General features: G+C 40.2%; 1 protein-coding gene across 4 annotated transcripts in view; it reads right to left on the reverse strand.

Annotated features, from left to right (window-relative positions):
• The window catches only part of tnksa (tankyrase, TRF1-interacting ankyrin-related ADP-ribose polymerase a), an 84,051-nt gene that overhangs the window by 9,266 nt on the left and 59,238 nt on the right, over positions 1-15,547 (reverse strand). For all 4 annotated transcript variants that reach the window (XM_051412909.1, XM_051412908.1, XM_051412911.1 and 1 more), the window contains 9 exons: positions 13,644-13,789; positions 13,349-13,514; positions 7,815-8,034; positions 5,700-5,809; positions 4,228-4,416; positions 2,937-3,017; positions 2,337-2,523; positions 2,133-2,212; positions 5-125 (listed from right to left, as the gene is read on the reverse strand). In XM_051412909.1, the coding sequence (XP_051268869.1) occupies positions 5-125; positions 2,133-2,212; positions 2,337-2,523; positions 2,937-3,017; positions 4,228-4,416; positions 5,700-5,809; positions 7,815-8,034; positions 13,349-13,514; positions 13,644-13,789 (1,300 nt within the window). The remainder of the gene's footprint in view (positions 1-4; positions 126-2,132; positions 2,213-2,336; positions 2,524-2,936; positions 3,018-4,227; positions 4,417-5,699; positions 5,810-7,814; positions 8,035-13,348; positions 13,515-13,643; positions 13,790-15,547) is intronic.

A 15,547-nucleotide genomic window follows, 5' to 3' on the forward strand; every position in this document is an offset into this window, starting at 1 on the left:
TGACCTTGCTGGCCTCCCAGCAGCCTCTCGATGCCCTTGATGAGTTTGTGTCTGTGGCCGTAGGCGTTGATGCCGATCTCTTTCAGCTCCTCGTGACCCATGTCTGCCAACACATCCAGCGAAATCTGCCCGGAAACGGCAAAGAGACCCTGTCAGTCTTGCTTATGGTTGCATCTGCTTTTATGATCACAATATGACCTACTCTAGCCATACTTCTGATTATACATCTGTCAACTAAATCAGACGTTGTTCTACTATATTTAACTGTAGATCTCCGCACAAGAACCCATTACAGTTTAATGGTGACAACATTCCACACTGAGTTCAATGATCTAAGACATATTGGAGAGACAATAGGTCTGACAAATATTCATGAGAGAAAGACAGAAGCGGAAAGAAGAAAAGGTCAATGAATGAATGGCAGTAATCAAGCCATTCATATGCAAATTGGTGATGGTGAAGTGTGTGAGTTTGTTGATGGAGAGCGAAGCTGAGATTCATGCTGGAGACAGAGATAACTCAGCTTTTCAAACGCTAACATTTACCTACTTTTTTCTCTGTTGCTGTGATCACTGCTACAGGTGTAAATCATCATAGTCTAAATACTCTGCTGGGAGTTTAATCAGGCACCAGCAGAAAGAAGAAAAACACAAACTGGGAATATGTTTGGCACCACAACCCCCCCGATTCATTTTAAGATGTTACATCAAAGAGGCGAATATTGTTTGGGATTTTTTGCACTAGCTGTATCTTTATTTTAATTGCTGTATCGACCCGCCTCCTGTCGCTGCCTCTTGGCCAGGTCATCGATGTAAATGATAATATGAAAATATTTCTGCTAATTCCTTGCAATCTTGCAAATGTATTGCAGGTTGTCTGCAAGAAATGGCTAAATCTAGAAAGAAATAATAATTATTCCCATATATTTTGCATAAACCATTAGTCAGACTTTATGTTGACAAAGGTTTTCTACTAATCCTCTTCAACAACAACAAATAAGTGAGCAGTGAAGCTTTACAGAGGGAACAGACGGAAGATTCACACAGCACAAAGTTGATACACAAGCAAAAGTATGGTTTTATAATCAAATGTCTTAAATGGACTAATGTAAAATCAGAACTCCTTTTCTTCTTGTATTTTTCCATTAAACACCCAGCTGACTCTCACCTCCCTCTCACTCTTCATCTGAATATTAATGACAGCTCGTTTCCCTTTAGGGCACCAAGAATGTAACACACACACACACACACACAAACACACATATCCTCCATATTGCTCCCACATTGCCTTCTATGCTTAGCCTTTTGCCCGCTGTCACCTTTCAATTTCACTTTCTATTTCGGTCTCTCTCCTTGTCTGCTTTCTCCTCTTTCTGTCACTCCATCTGTCTCTTCGTCTCTCTCTGTCTTTCTATTTTCTCCATCTTTCTCCTCAAGCCCCTTTCTTTTTCTTTCTTCGATGTTCTCTCACTCTGTCCATCTGTGTCCCTCTTCTGTTTCTGTTGCTCTGTCTACATCACCACCTCTTTCTGCCCGTCTACAGCCAAGCTACTGGCTCTTTGAGGTGCGTTTCCAACAATTACCATCTTAGTTTAGTGTGTTAGCATGCCAACAGTTGCTAATTAGCACTAAACACATATTATAGTTGAGGCTGATGGGAATGTCATTAGTTTTGCAGGTATTTAGCCATAAACCTGGCTATAATACGCCATAAAAGTGTTGGACAAATTAAAATGTTGATGACCATAGATAAAAGGTTAAGGTCTTAAAGGGAACGTGGATGTCTTAACCAATATCTATGGCAATCCATCTGTTGTTGACACCACTAGAATGGCTAAAAATGATGTAAAATGGAACAAAAAAGGAAAGACAACTGGTTAAATAAATTAGTTTAAAACAAGACTGAATTAGTACGTATGTGAGAGAAATAAACCACAAAACCTAAAAAGACTATTTATATCAGGAATGTATATTTCACTGGGAATTTGAAGCTCTTTACTTGTCTGTCTTTACCTCTCTCTCCCCCTCCCACTGTATCTACTGTATGAGCCTCTCCAGTTCTTCACATATACTGCTGTACCCTCAATCTTTTGTCTTCTCCCAGACACATAAAAAAAGAATGTGTTTGAATACCTGTTCCCGCTGGAAGATGTCTCGGAGGTGTTCCAGCCCTAGACTCTTCAAGAACTGGTTGATGGTCATGTCGAGCAGAGCTGCAGAGACACAGTGATGTCAGCAGTGATGTCCCGGCGGTTACACATGTTTACATCAACAACATCTAAGACACCCGCGCAGGCTGCCGCACCAGCCCCTGACTTAGGATATGTTTGTACGTACTTTCTCCTTCTTTCCTGTCAGACCCAGACGCTCCGTCTGCTGGTCCAGTGGCCCCGCCCACGGTGATGTCACTGAGGGGCGTGGTCAGGTTGTCTATGCTGCTGGCTGCAGACAGGCAAGATGGGGATGGGGAAGGAGAGATGACCACACCCCCTGCCGCACCGGTACTCACCACACTTGCGCTCACCTGAGAATAGAAGACACTTTATTTTCAACTGCTTTTATTATTTACAGTTCAACTGACATTTCTGTCATTTCTTTTCACATGACAGTTCAACTACTTTCACCTCTTACACTTTAACTGATGATTCAACTGCTTTCAGTGCTTATAAGTCACATGACATTTCAGCTGCTTTCATCTCTTACACTTCCGCAGTTAAAATGCTTTCAGTGCTTACATGTAAAGTGACAACTGCCTACAGGGCTTTGATTTCACTTGCTAAAGTGTCAACTTCAACTCTCACACTCAATGTGCTTCAGCTCAATTCATGAGACTTTTTCCAGATATGTTATAAGCTGTTTCTTCTTGCAGTAAGTCAATGCAGTGTCAGATGAAAGACCTCTGTCGGCACTTGTACGTACGCGTGTGTGGACACTCACCACAGTGGCCTGGGGTTTTAAACAGCTAGGCAGGGCATCAGGCGGCATGGCGTCAATCAACAGTGCTCTGATATCATCAGCCTGCAACAGACATGAAGACAGACAGAATGACAAGATGTAGACGGACATATTGTTGATGTATTTTTGACTGAAATGTCCACTATTTTCTTCTTTAGTGGATAAATCCAGTCCCCTGCCACATTTGCTGGAAACTTATTTCGACAACAGCCCTTAAATGGGATTTAAATAGTCGTTTCCTTTTATTTTTCCAACCTGCTAGCCACCATGCTCTCCTCCCAAGAGACAAATTCGATCAAACCACAAAGCAAAAAAAAAAAAAAAAAAATCACATTTCATGTTTGATGACTATTCAATTATGACACATAAGAATAACTAAAGCCAGACTATGTAACATTTACTGAACATTAACTTACTTTTTTTTTTTTTTTTAGCATTTGGCTAAAATGCTAAGCTATTGAGACATTAGCACAAGTGGATATGAGTCATAAAGTGAGACACAGTAATGTTTGTTATATAGCAATATCTATCTAAAGTTTGCTAACATCAGCCACCATAAAATACCGGTCACACCAGACCACTGCTAGGCTGTAGCAGCAAAATCCCTGGTGAGTTTTGTTTCTTATTGATTCAGTTAAATGAAAGAATTTCTTTCCTGTCTGTCAAAAGTTTGGCACAATCCCTTGAAATAACAGCCAAGAACAACAACAAAACATATCCACTTAGTGAATGGTGGTTTGAAAAGTTATCTGAGAGTCTAAATAACACACATTTAACATTTTCCGGCTGCAGATGGATTATCCAGGTTGTTATTCAGTGCTCAATTGAGGCTCAGTTTGATAGTCAATAAATAACCTGATTGTACAGTATTCATTGCATACTACTGTATTTAAAAACATGGCTTATTCTCATAGTCAACACGCAAACCAAACTACCAGCATATTTTTTGTTCTAATCTCTAATCTGTAGCAGAACTGGGGTCTAATGTAAGCAGCATCAAGAGCTGCAGGGACATGTTATTCTCTCAAACTCTGGTACCTACAGTCAAACAAGAAGCCCTATTAGGAGGCTTATTAGGAATCCTCATTAGGGTACAAGGAAGCTACCTGTTCCGCCATCCAAATTTCTGCAAACTCTTTTCAGGGTGCTCCACTGTCTGAATAATTATCCATAACAAGCCAAACAGCTGAAGTTAAAGACACTGCCACGCGCTGACTCATAACACGCGTTGAGGACTCATACTGTGAAACATTTCTAAGAAAGCCATTCGCACCGTTGCCAAGTCCAGCGGCGTCTGTCCCTCCTGGTTCTTCATGGTGGGATCGGCTCCATGGGCCAATAGCAGAGCACAGAGCTGAGTCCGCCCCTTCTGGGCTGCTTCATGGAGGGGAGTAAATGCCCACTTGTCCGTGGCGTTGACGCACGTGTTGTACTTGATCAGCAGGGCGGCTATGTCCACGTGCTAGACAGTGGAGAGGAGGTAGAGGTGAAGAAGAGGAAGGAGGTGGTGATGATGGACGTAGAGAGCGCAAAACAGAGGAAAAGAGGAGAGATGTAAAGGAGAGCACAGAAGAGAGATTAGAAATGAAGGAGGAAAAGAGACAACAGCAATAACAAGCTCTTCACAAGAGCAAATGTGTGAAGTCTGGTGAATGAGTGCTATAAAAATCGTGATCAGAGAAAATGTAATATGTGGGATGCTCTTGAACAGAAATTGTGTGAATTATTAACTCCATCATGATTCTTGTTTTCCCGCCGGTCCTTCCTTTCCGTCTTTTCCTGTTCTTTTCCCTCATCGTCTGTCTGCAGCTCGTCTTAGCGTCAAACACAATGTAGCTTGTTTCTGAGCACCGGTGGGGGGGATAACGGTGAGTGCGTGTGTATGTGTGTCTCTAAAACACAGAGCTCATCAAATTTTCATTCAGACATGTGTTTCATGACTCTTTCAGTACCAGAGTGCTGTGGAGCTATAAGGAAAATGTGACTGAGGGACAACCAACAACTCCACATGATTGGAAAACCACATGAATGCACTTCTTCAGACAATCTAAGTGTAATAATGATGATTATTATGACCATAATAATAATTTAAATAGAGACAACACTGTTACATATCACAAATACAATGTAAAGTATTCTGCAGTATGAATCCCACATGTGAGATGGATTTAATTCCTCCAATAAGAATTTCTAAATGTCACATAAACAGTTAGCATACTTCATGACATTCACCTGAGACAAATGAGGCACAATTAGCAGCGTTAGCATGGACAGCAACGAGACAAAAGAATGGAAAGGAAATCAAATAGTCCAATAATTGAATCTCTCCATTCTCTTTCTAATTATACAGTTAGTCCATAACATGCCACGAAATTGTGAATAAAGGCCATCACATTCCCAAGGTGGTCAAAATGTTTGTTTTGTCTGACAAATAGTCCCAAAACTACATTTACCACATACTAAAATGATACAATTCAGTGTATAATTTACAGAGAGAAACACACAATCTGAATTTTAGCCGCTGGAACCAGCAGATATTTGGTATTTGCGCTATCAAAATTGCTCTTGATTAATTGTGAGTCGACCAAGAAGGAGCTTATTCAAATGATTGTCTCAGCAGTAAGTTGAAGAGTTCATACATTTATTGGATAGTTCCATCCTAAAATATATATGATTTATATGAACAGATAGTTAATCTCCAGTGTGAGTGAAGCCTGTGTGTGTGTGTGTGCGTGTGTGTCTTACCCCGTATGAAGCAGCATTGTGTAAAGGTATCAGCCCTCCTTTGTCCTGCGCATTCACATCGGCTCCATGTTCCAACAGATACTCTGCTACCTCCAAGTTATTATAGCCGGCTGGTGAGGGTGTGGGGGTGGGGGGGGGAGGAAGACGAGGAATGAGAGATAAATGGAGAAAAAGAGGAGAAACAAAAATGTAGTCAGGTAATCAGAGAGGAGGAAATAAAGAGAGAAAGACAGAGAGACATGTCAGCCTACATCAGCTGCAGCATGACAGCGTATAATCATCTTTTTCTTTCACAAGCAAGTGCACGAAGGCAGAGGGTGCGTGGGTGTGTGTCTAAGTGGTCAGATCTATGAAAAATCACAGACCTTCAAAGTGTTTTTCAACACTTTCTTAACTTTAAAAGTACTAGTCATGCTGCGAAACATTTTCTAATTAATTAATACACTTTATCTAAGCTAGTCTAGTTGTGACTCTCTATAAATACAGACTCCAAAAAGACACATAAGAAGACAAAGACATGTCAATTTCCCCACCAGAGCATTATATGGAGAAACACTACAGGAAAAATCTCATGTAGTTTGAGAGTTTGTTTATGCCTGAAAGGGTCTCTAGCAGAATGGTGTATATCTCTCTTGTTTTCTCTGAGGCTGATATTATCGTGATTACAGATCCTGAATAAATACACGTGTATGTGTATGTGTATGTGTGTACCTTTGAGGGCCCACAGTATTTCTGCTATCAGGAATTAAAAAATTTAAAATTGTAGAAGATCCAAGGTCATTACAGTACACCATAGGTACTAGTTTTATATTGTTTAATAATATTCAACTGTGACAATATTCAACATTTATTCTCAGGCGATTATGAAAACATACCTATGTATATTCAATTTCTGCAAATAGATCTGCCTAAATGTACACACTGGACCTTCAATTGAAAACAGTATTTGTTTTAACAGGCAAATCCATGCTCACATCCTATGCGCAGGCAGAAACAAGGCCTTTAGATAATAGGACTGAACATGTGCAACTAGAAGAAATCGCGTTTTCCCAAAATGTCAAATCTTTTCTTTAAAAATGTAGAGATAAGAGCCGGGCGGCACGAAACATTTTAACTTATCTAAATTGTAGATCCTTTTATTTGGCACACCGTCTTTTACAATTCCTGTCTAGTCACATCTATCATTCAAAAGAAAGGACAGTGCATGCAGTTTGGGAGTGATATTTGACTACTGTGATTCCCTTTCCTCGGGTCATACATTAGCTGCCTGTTTCCAGCTCATCCAAAAGGCTGCTGCCCAGTTCTTAACAATTACCAGGAGATGAAAACACATTAGGCTACCGGTGCATTTTAAAATGACTTAAACATCCTGCCGATAACTTTTAAGGCGCAGCGTGGTCAGACTCCCAGTTAACACAGCCCGAGATGTTGAGGCACGGGTCTGTTCCCCCAAATCTTATTTTACCAGCCTTTTTTGCTGTGTCTACCCTTACTGATTTTACTGCTATTAATTCCATTTCAATAAAGTTTATTGTTTATCTCTTTTCCTTTGTTGTTGTTACTGTAAAACTGTGTTCAGAAAAGTTATATATAAATACAGTTTATTTATCATTAAATGTATCCATGTAAAAATGTGTTACTTAAATATTGATATAAGAGAACCAATTTTCTTTTCAGACCAGCCACCTGAGAGCGTGGTAAACCTGCTCAATGATTACTGTGATCGAAAATGTGTTAAAGAATCATTGATAAATTGCTACGTTGTCCCCGCCTGTCTATGAACAAAGTGTTTTTGCCCTCAAGACTTTAGCTGTCGGGATGTGTTTATTGCCTTGTTCTTGGCACTGCACTGAGCCAAAATCCCAGGAGGTCGGCTGTTTCTGAGATACTGCCGCCAGAGTGATTGGCACCAGCAAGAATACCATGTCTAAAGTCGCTTAAATCCTGCAAACTTCAGCCAAATAGTAACTAAAAGCGTCTGGCTTTATCTTTCATTTTAATGTGTCTGCAAAATGAGCTTTACTCAATTTAGGGAGGTGTTTACTTCTCAAAATGACCTGTGAATGTGTGTCTCTGTGTGCAGCTTTTTGTTTGGTGTTTCTACATGCACGTTACCTGCAAGGTGCAGAGGTGTCGAGTTGCGTCCCTGCGTGTCCCGACAGTTGATGTTGTCGGGGCTACATAACTTCTGCACCCTGGCCAGGCAGCCTTTCTTAGCGGCGTCCAGCAGTGCGGCGTCTCCTCTCAGCAGGTCCTGGATGTCGGTGTCCCCGTCCTTTACCAGGTCCAGAGGCGTGTTCCCATCTCGGTTCTTCTTGGTGGGGTCCGCTCCGTGCTGGAGAGGGGAGGCCAAAATGGAAGCGTTCAGTGTAAAGGAAAGAAAGATGAGGAAGAAAGAAATGTTTATCCGCCCTGTGTCCACGCACACTAACGTCTATGATGTAGACAGTGTTTGTAATTAAAATGCAGAGGACAATTTAGTCTCTTAGCAAAGACTACATTTAAAGACTAATATATACAAAATATCAGCTATCCTACAAAACATCAGTCCTGACAATCCCTTATCGTTTAAACCCCAGTGGTAACGTTTCACTCAGATGAGGAAGAGACACTGACAAGTGACGAGTGAGAAGTGGATGAAGGTAATTCACCAGAGAGAAGAAGAGGGGGAGAGACGAAAGGAGGTAGAGAGGTGAGGACAGGACATCTAGTGAAGTGGAAAACAACTCATACCCTGGAGATGGGGGGGGACGACAGACATTTTCATCATTCTACTGTCTCCTAGGTTACGGTTTAACTTGTGATTTCATTGTTAGTTTTGAAATCCGCTCATTAAAATTTGATGTAGTGGGACCACTCCCCTGGGTATCCACTGCTGGCCTGAAACTGTCCGTTATACATCGCTCATGGCTGTTTTCCCTTTTTTTTTTTAAGTTTTTTTTGAACCGATCTGTGTTAGGGTTTTTCTGCTCTACTTCTTCATTTCTATTATCTCTTTGCTGCTGATGTAATCACATTCCCACTGTAATTTATTCTCTATCCAGGAAAATTTGAATAGAGATCCATTTAAAGCAATAATTGAGGACATTTACATAGAAGTAAATGTCGGTTTTGTTACTCTTCCGGTGGATTCAGACTGCACTCTGTTCATGAAAAATGTTTCATTTACAGAACCTATAAACTCTCTCTAAACAAGTATCTAGCTCATAGGAAGTAATGTATCTAACAGCGATAGCCATCTAACGGCTCTGTAAAGCTGACAATGACAAGGCAATAACATGCAGATTTTAAGTAGGTGTAATGTTTACCTTACATGTTCACCATCTTAGTTCAGCATGTTAGCATGCTAACATATGATGGTTAGCACTAAACCCAAAGTACAGCTGAGGCTGATGGGAATATCATTAGTTTTGCAGGTATTTAGTCATCAAAGTATTGATGAAATTGAAAGTTTGATCTGATGGTGGCCCTAGATGAAAAGACCACTAAAGTTATAAAAAATTATCTTGAGGGAAAAATGTAATGTCTGAACCAAATTTCATTGAACTTCTTCCAATATATGTTGAGATATTTCACTATTTCATCATCTGGGTACCACAGATATCTGTACCAAATGTCACAGCAATCCACCCAGTAGAGATATGTCAGACTGGACTTCAATGGTGGACTGACCAAAGATACGCCACTTGCATGTCTACAAACACAAGCAGAGCTGGGTATTTATTGTGAACAGTGACGACCCCAACGAATGAACAAATGAGAGAAAGACACCTACATCAACAGAAACCGCAAACAAGAAGAGGTCTCACGGCTTGGCTGACAGTTGGTCTCTTGCGAGATGACAACACATCCAGCCAAGATCATAAGTCATTGGAGTTCACACATTTCATGCCAAGTGCTAACAAGACACTTCTTCAGTAAATGAGGAGGAATTCATTATGTTCTTGCACTTCTTTCCTTTCCTAACAAAGAATATGCTAATATGCGTTTTGTATGTCTCACAAGATGCCTGCAGAATATCACAGTACTGGGGGCAAATGCAGTAGAGTTTTCATTCGAAGCACAAATCCAACAGAAAAAAAGGACAATAGAAAGTTGACAACAAACAGAGTAGACAAAGGAAAAGCTACTGCTGAACTGTGGAATAGTTTATTCAGTAAGAGAGAACAGTTACATCCCGAGGCCATGGCAGATTAACACCAAAGTGTGGGAACACTCTGTTACTTGTGTGCATGTGTGTGTGTGTGTGTGTGTGTGTGTGTGTGTTAAAGGGGAAATGAGGGCGCTGCTATGTGTACACAGGAATCACAAACACAAGCTTAAAAATTCAACTGAAATTCGCGGGTGTGAGGCTTTTCCAACCAGAGTGGAAAAATGCCAAACCTTCCCACCACCTTGAACAATCGATCATCTGTCTGCGTTTCCAACCTCTGCCTCCAGACCTCTTACTGAAAGTGTGGCCTGAGGGAGCTGCTGTATCTCTGAACTCCAGGACTGTTTGGAGAGCACTGACTGGGAATTATCTGCACACGAGGCTACACCAGGCTTACACACTGACGCTGAGGAATATGTTTAGCCTCCTGCTGCATATGTAATGATAAAGCTCCTGACAGCCGCCCAGATACGCTGAACCAAACAAAAAAAACAACAACAAAGACGAGGATGAACAATCGCTTGTAATAAACTCCCACTAAGTTAAGCGAGCCTTACGTTGGATGAACGCGAACAAAGCTGCTGAGGCAGAGGGTGTTCCTGAAGTACTGCAATGATAAGCTACAGTAGCACCGGTCTCCGTGAGCATTGGGAAACATCTCACTGTTGGAGGTCAAAGTCAAATTAAAGGAACGACTCCATAATTTGGGCCTCAAAGCTCTACTGTGTACCACCAGACCACAGAATGTCAGGCTTGATGACCCTAAACACTAGCGCACCACATGGCTGAGTATTGAGTCCTCACTATTTACACATGCCTGCAGGCAAAAGGGTTAAAAGAAGCACAAAGACTTTACTTGAGGAGAATAAAGCAAGCACCATCTCCCCAACGGATGCTTATGAACTCCACGGAATCTATGCTGACATACATACAGCTGACAATTGGATGACTGCAGTCAGACAGCCACTGTAGGGCTGCTACTGATGATTATTTTCATTATAGATTAATCTGAATATTAACAATTAACACCTTTGCTCATTAAAATTTCCCAGAGTCAGAGGTGACATCTTCTTTTGGTTCCTTTTTTTTGCCACCAACAGTTCAAAACCCAAAGATATTTAATTAATAATAGTCAGGTTTCCTTCCAAATGTGCATTTGCATTTCCATCCACTGCTGTTATGTGAATATTACGATTTGGGCACATCAAGATAAACAGTTGGTGGTGGAACTAATTCTCCAGTCAGGTGCCATTAAGCCACTGCAGAAGAAGAGGGCGCATTAAGATGACATAATGAGAAAAGAGCTGTAGTGAAACCTCAAGCAGTGGAAAACCATGTGGAAAATGTGATGGAAATATGACATTTATGACTTATTTAAAGTCCCACATTGCTCCACACAGGTCTGATGTTTTCAGCTACTGCAGTTTTTAGTCATGATTTATTTGTTGCATATTGTTTTTATCAAATTCTCCACCTCAGCCTTGCATTACATTTTTTTAGCAAATCCGGCTCAAATTTCTACTTGAGTTTCTTTTAATGTGCAAATTGAAAACACTTCAACAATTAATGGTCGTCTGTAATGTTGTCAAATAGATTCCTTTCAAATCACTGAATCGCATCATCCAGCATGCTGGTTCCAGGAAATCGCTCAACATTTGTAAGGAATCAGCCCACACAAGCCAGAGCACAACTTCTTTTTTCCAGAGAGCCGTCACCTTCCATCACACTGCCCCCCTTACTGCCCAATGCCACTCCCCTCAACCATCATCATCCCAGCAGCTCCACTGCACCGTACACCACACCCATGCACTCACTGAAGCATCCCACTTTTACTTTGCTACCAGCAGCACTGCTCAAATGAAGTTAGCCTCAAAGTGATTAGTGATTGCTGCTGTGAACTGTTGTGTGCAGCACTTTCTTTGTTACTAGTTTGTCAGCCTGAACTTCTTCTCAATCTCACAATAAGTTCTCTGGTTGCACTACCTCACTGATGCTGTTCTGCATCACATGACTGTTCACACAACACTGTTACTGCAATATTTAATTAAAAAATACACAATAGCTTTTACCTGTCTCATCCTTGTACAAACTTTATTTTGTAGTATTGTAGTCTTTTATTACATTCTGTTTTAGTTTTTTAAGTATTTAAGTTGTTTTATTTTCTTAAAGGCTGATACAATGACAGTAAAGGAATTATTATTATAAATAACAATCTTGAAGCAGCACATTTTCCCCGCAGCTGATGCGTGTTTGCTTCGCTGTGGGTATTTATGTGTGTGAATTCAGCAGTGTTGATATAATAATAATTTATGCAGCCCCATATGGCAACAACACAGCGGTGACGGAGCCTTGTCTGGAGGTGATTATGATAGGAAAAACAAAAACACATTCAGCTGTGAACCTGCAACATTTCACAGGACTCATTTTGGCAAGACGTGACAATCAAGTATCACAGTAACACAGTATTTTCAGCCTTGTCGTCGGATTGGTCAGATTTGATCCCGACTGGGCTGAAAATTCCCAGAGAGCATGACAAGTCACACCTTTTAGCAAATACTTGCTTCTGACGTGCCAATTAAAGGTCTTTGATGACTGTTATTTCAAAATCCATACTGTTGATTTGTACATGCTGAGTAAAACGAAATATTCACAGGGGGCCAGATGTCATTTATTGCATTAGTAACAGATGATATTGTGTCAGCAGCTTTTGCATAAAATGACAGAACAGACTTTCACTGAGACTCAGTCATATCTGGTGAATGCTGTCCTCTGAAGCAGTATGCAGAAGAGGATAAAGCGTATTTTTTAAAGAGCGTTAAAGCTGCACCAAGAAAACAGGAGTATTTAAATGTTTGAAAAATGCAGACTTCAACACACTCAGAAGCATCCTGTATGTTAACTGCAAATGGCATGCTAATGTTTGCAAATGCTATGAGTGCAATTTCTTAGTGTATACCAAAGGGAACTAAAGAGACAACAGAGGAAAAACATGTGGTACTTGCTCACTGTGATTTAGAAACTGCTTCTTTAAATGGAGAAATTATAAGGGGCGATTATTTTCCTTACTGATTCAATGTTTAATCAATAAAATGTCCACATCCATGTCCATGTAATAAGATGTCCACCACATGAAGGTGGAGGTGATACCCTTCTCTAGGCCTGGGCAATAAAACAATAGCTATATGTATTGGCAATAGACTCTTCATCTATAACAACAAGAAAATTGTTCAATGACAAAAAACAACAACATTTTATTGGGATTCTTCAGCTATATATCGGCCAGCCCTATCCTCATGTCCTTCAATCAACTTTGATCTAGAACGATAAGACAAATGTATGTTTATTAAGAGTTTGCAGCGCTAGACTGATTTTCCTGGCAGTGACGACCCCTGAGTTTTATTGAGTTGATTGCTACGACTCTGCCCATGCATGAATTTATACACTCCGGTGGTATGAAAGTTAGTTAGGTGTAAGGAGATGAAAATGCAGGTCTAACCTTGAGCAGCAGTTTGCAGATCTCGTATTTGCCCTTGGCAGCAGCTTCGTGGAGCGGCGTGAACTTCCACAAGTCAGCCACATTGACCGAGGCTCCGTGTCTGACCAGCAGCTCGGCCACCTCGTAGTGACCGTATGAACAGGCGTTATGGAGGGGGACCAGACCACTGTAAAGGGAAAACAGCAGTTATACAAACACACAGAATTATATTAATATCTTCCATAACTTGCAGATGACTTTCTAATTTATTATGTAAATGTTTATTTTTATGTAAACCACAACTTAAGTATCACACCCTTTGTCCTTGGCGTGCACGTCGGCTCCGTGGTGCAGCAGGTACTCTACCACCGACACTCTGTTGTAGCCAGCAGCAAAGTGAAGGGGAGTGGAGTGTCGTCCCTCCAGGTCTCTACAATTCACATTCTGAGCCGTACACAATGACTGGAGAAAGACAGAGAAGAAGACAAAGAGGGAAGATTAAAATGAATTTCAAATTAAAGAGCTGATCTACCAAAGAGCAATGCAGAAATAAATCTATTCTCTATGGCTGCATAACCAATCGTGTAGTAATTGTAATCAAGATTTATTTTAATTATCCTTTTTATTATTTCGCTCTAAAAAGAGAAAGTTCTTTGGGAGAAAGATGTGATTCAAAGTTTAGATCACAAAACATATTTTTTCTCTGATAAATGGGGGAAATCTAATATAATTTACATACAAATATGAACAGGGAACATTTATCTGATCTGCCTTGAATATTTAGTTCAGTTAGCAGGTTTAGTCTCTACATTTCTGTGCCATTTTTCATCATGTTAATTACTTAAAATTTACCTAAAAACATTATGTTATGGCTAGGCCAGATTGAAATATCTCAACGTTTTGATGGATTGCCATTAAAGACCCGGAGTGTAACATTTAGGAGGATCTATTGGCAGGAATGGAATATACTATTCAGAGGTATGTTTGCCTCCTCAGGTGGACTTTGTGTTTAGTGCTATTCAGCATGCTTACACACTACAATAAGATAGTGAACATGGTAAACATTATGACATACAAGTGTGAAACTTGACCGTATAAAAACATAATCATGTTCTCATTGTCTCATGTTGACGTTAGATATAAAGTGGACTGCAATTGACAAAATATAAATGTAAACCCTTTTCCCAATGTAAATAAAAAAGGAGAAATATCCACAGGAAACATCTTGTAAAGAGGTGATGTCTCATCCTGATATACCATCCAGACTCAAACGTTTACGTCATGATTTTTATTCCCTAAAAAACACAACCAACAAACCGAAACCAACATCAAACAAGACCAACAGTGCTTCGGAGACAGCTAGAGAAACAAAGAAAGAGAAAATAGTAACACCGTTCCTCCGCCCACGCTTATTATTTATGATGAAAAATATATCAGTGAAATGAAATAGGCGGAAAGAAAAGGCATTTATGGACCAACAGCAACAAAAATACTGAAGTTATTAACTGAAGTTGAGGAAAAAAACGCATGTCTGCTGAACTGAGGCAGAGACCTGCTGCCCTGCTGTTCACAGAGAATATCAACGCTACTTTTCTGTAATTTCAGACCCAATTACACCCTTAGCTCAGAAGTAAGAGGAGACACAGTAGGACATTTATTTTAAAGTTTACTTCCACCACTTTCTAGGATGTTGTTCAAGAGGAAATTAAATGAAACATCCCGCTGGCAGACTTATTCTCTATTATTCCACACTTAAACTGCAGTGTGGCTTCTGTTTATTAAGGCTGTGTAATCTGCACCAGGGCGAGTGTAATATGAGTTCTGCATACAATTAAAATGATGTGATTAGTTTTTAGTTTTGTTGTAGACATCAGGTTTCGAACATTGGTAGGTATGTGGAGACGTGCTGGTGTGGGTACGATGACATGGGGTCATTTATAGATCAACTTCTTCTTTTTGAGGCTGTTACAAAGATATTTCTATCACTATAATGAGACACGTTCTGCAATCATGCTCGCTGACATGACAAGTACACAGTGTCCAACTGGGTTTTTTCCATTTCACAATCTAAATATATAAATGTACAAGAGTAAAGAGGACTCTACATATAGCAGCAATATCAGTAATAATCAATGTAGAGCTGCAACGTTTAGTCGATACATTTCTGACAAAAATTGAATCTGGAACTATTAAATCAAATTATTGTTTTAATAAATTCTT

Source organism: Dicentrarchus labrax, unplaced genomic scaffold (assembly GCF_905237075.1).
Source record: "Dicentrarchus labrax unplaced genomic scaffold, dlabrax2021, whole genome shotgun sequence".
Lineage (NCBI taxonomy): Eukaryota > Metazoa > Chordata > Actinopteri > Moronidae > Dicentrarchus > Dicentrarchus labrax.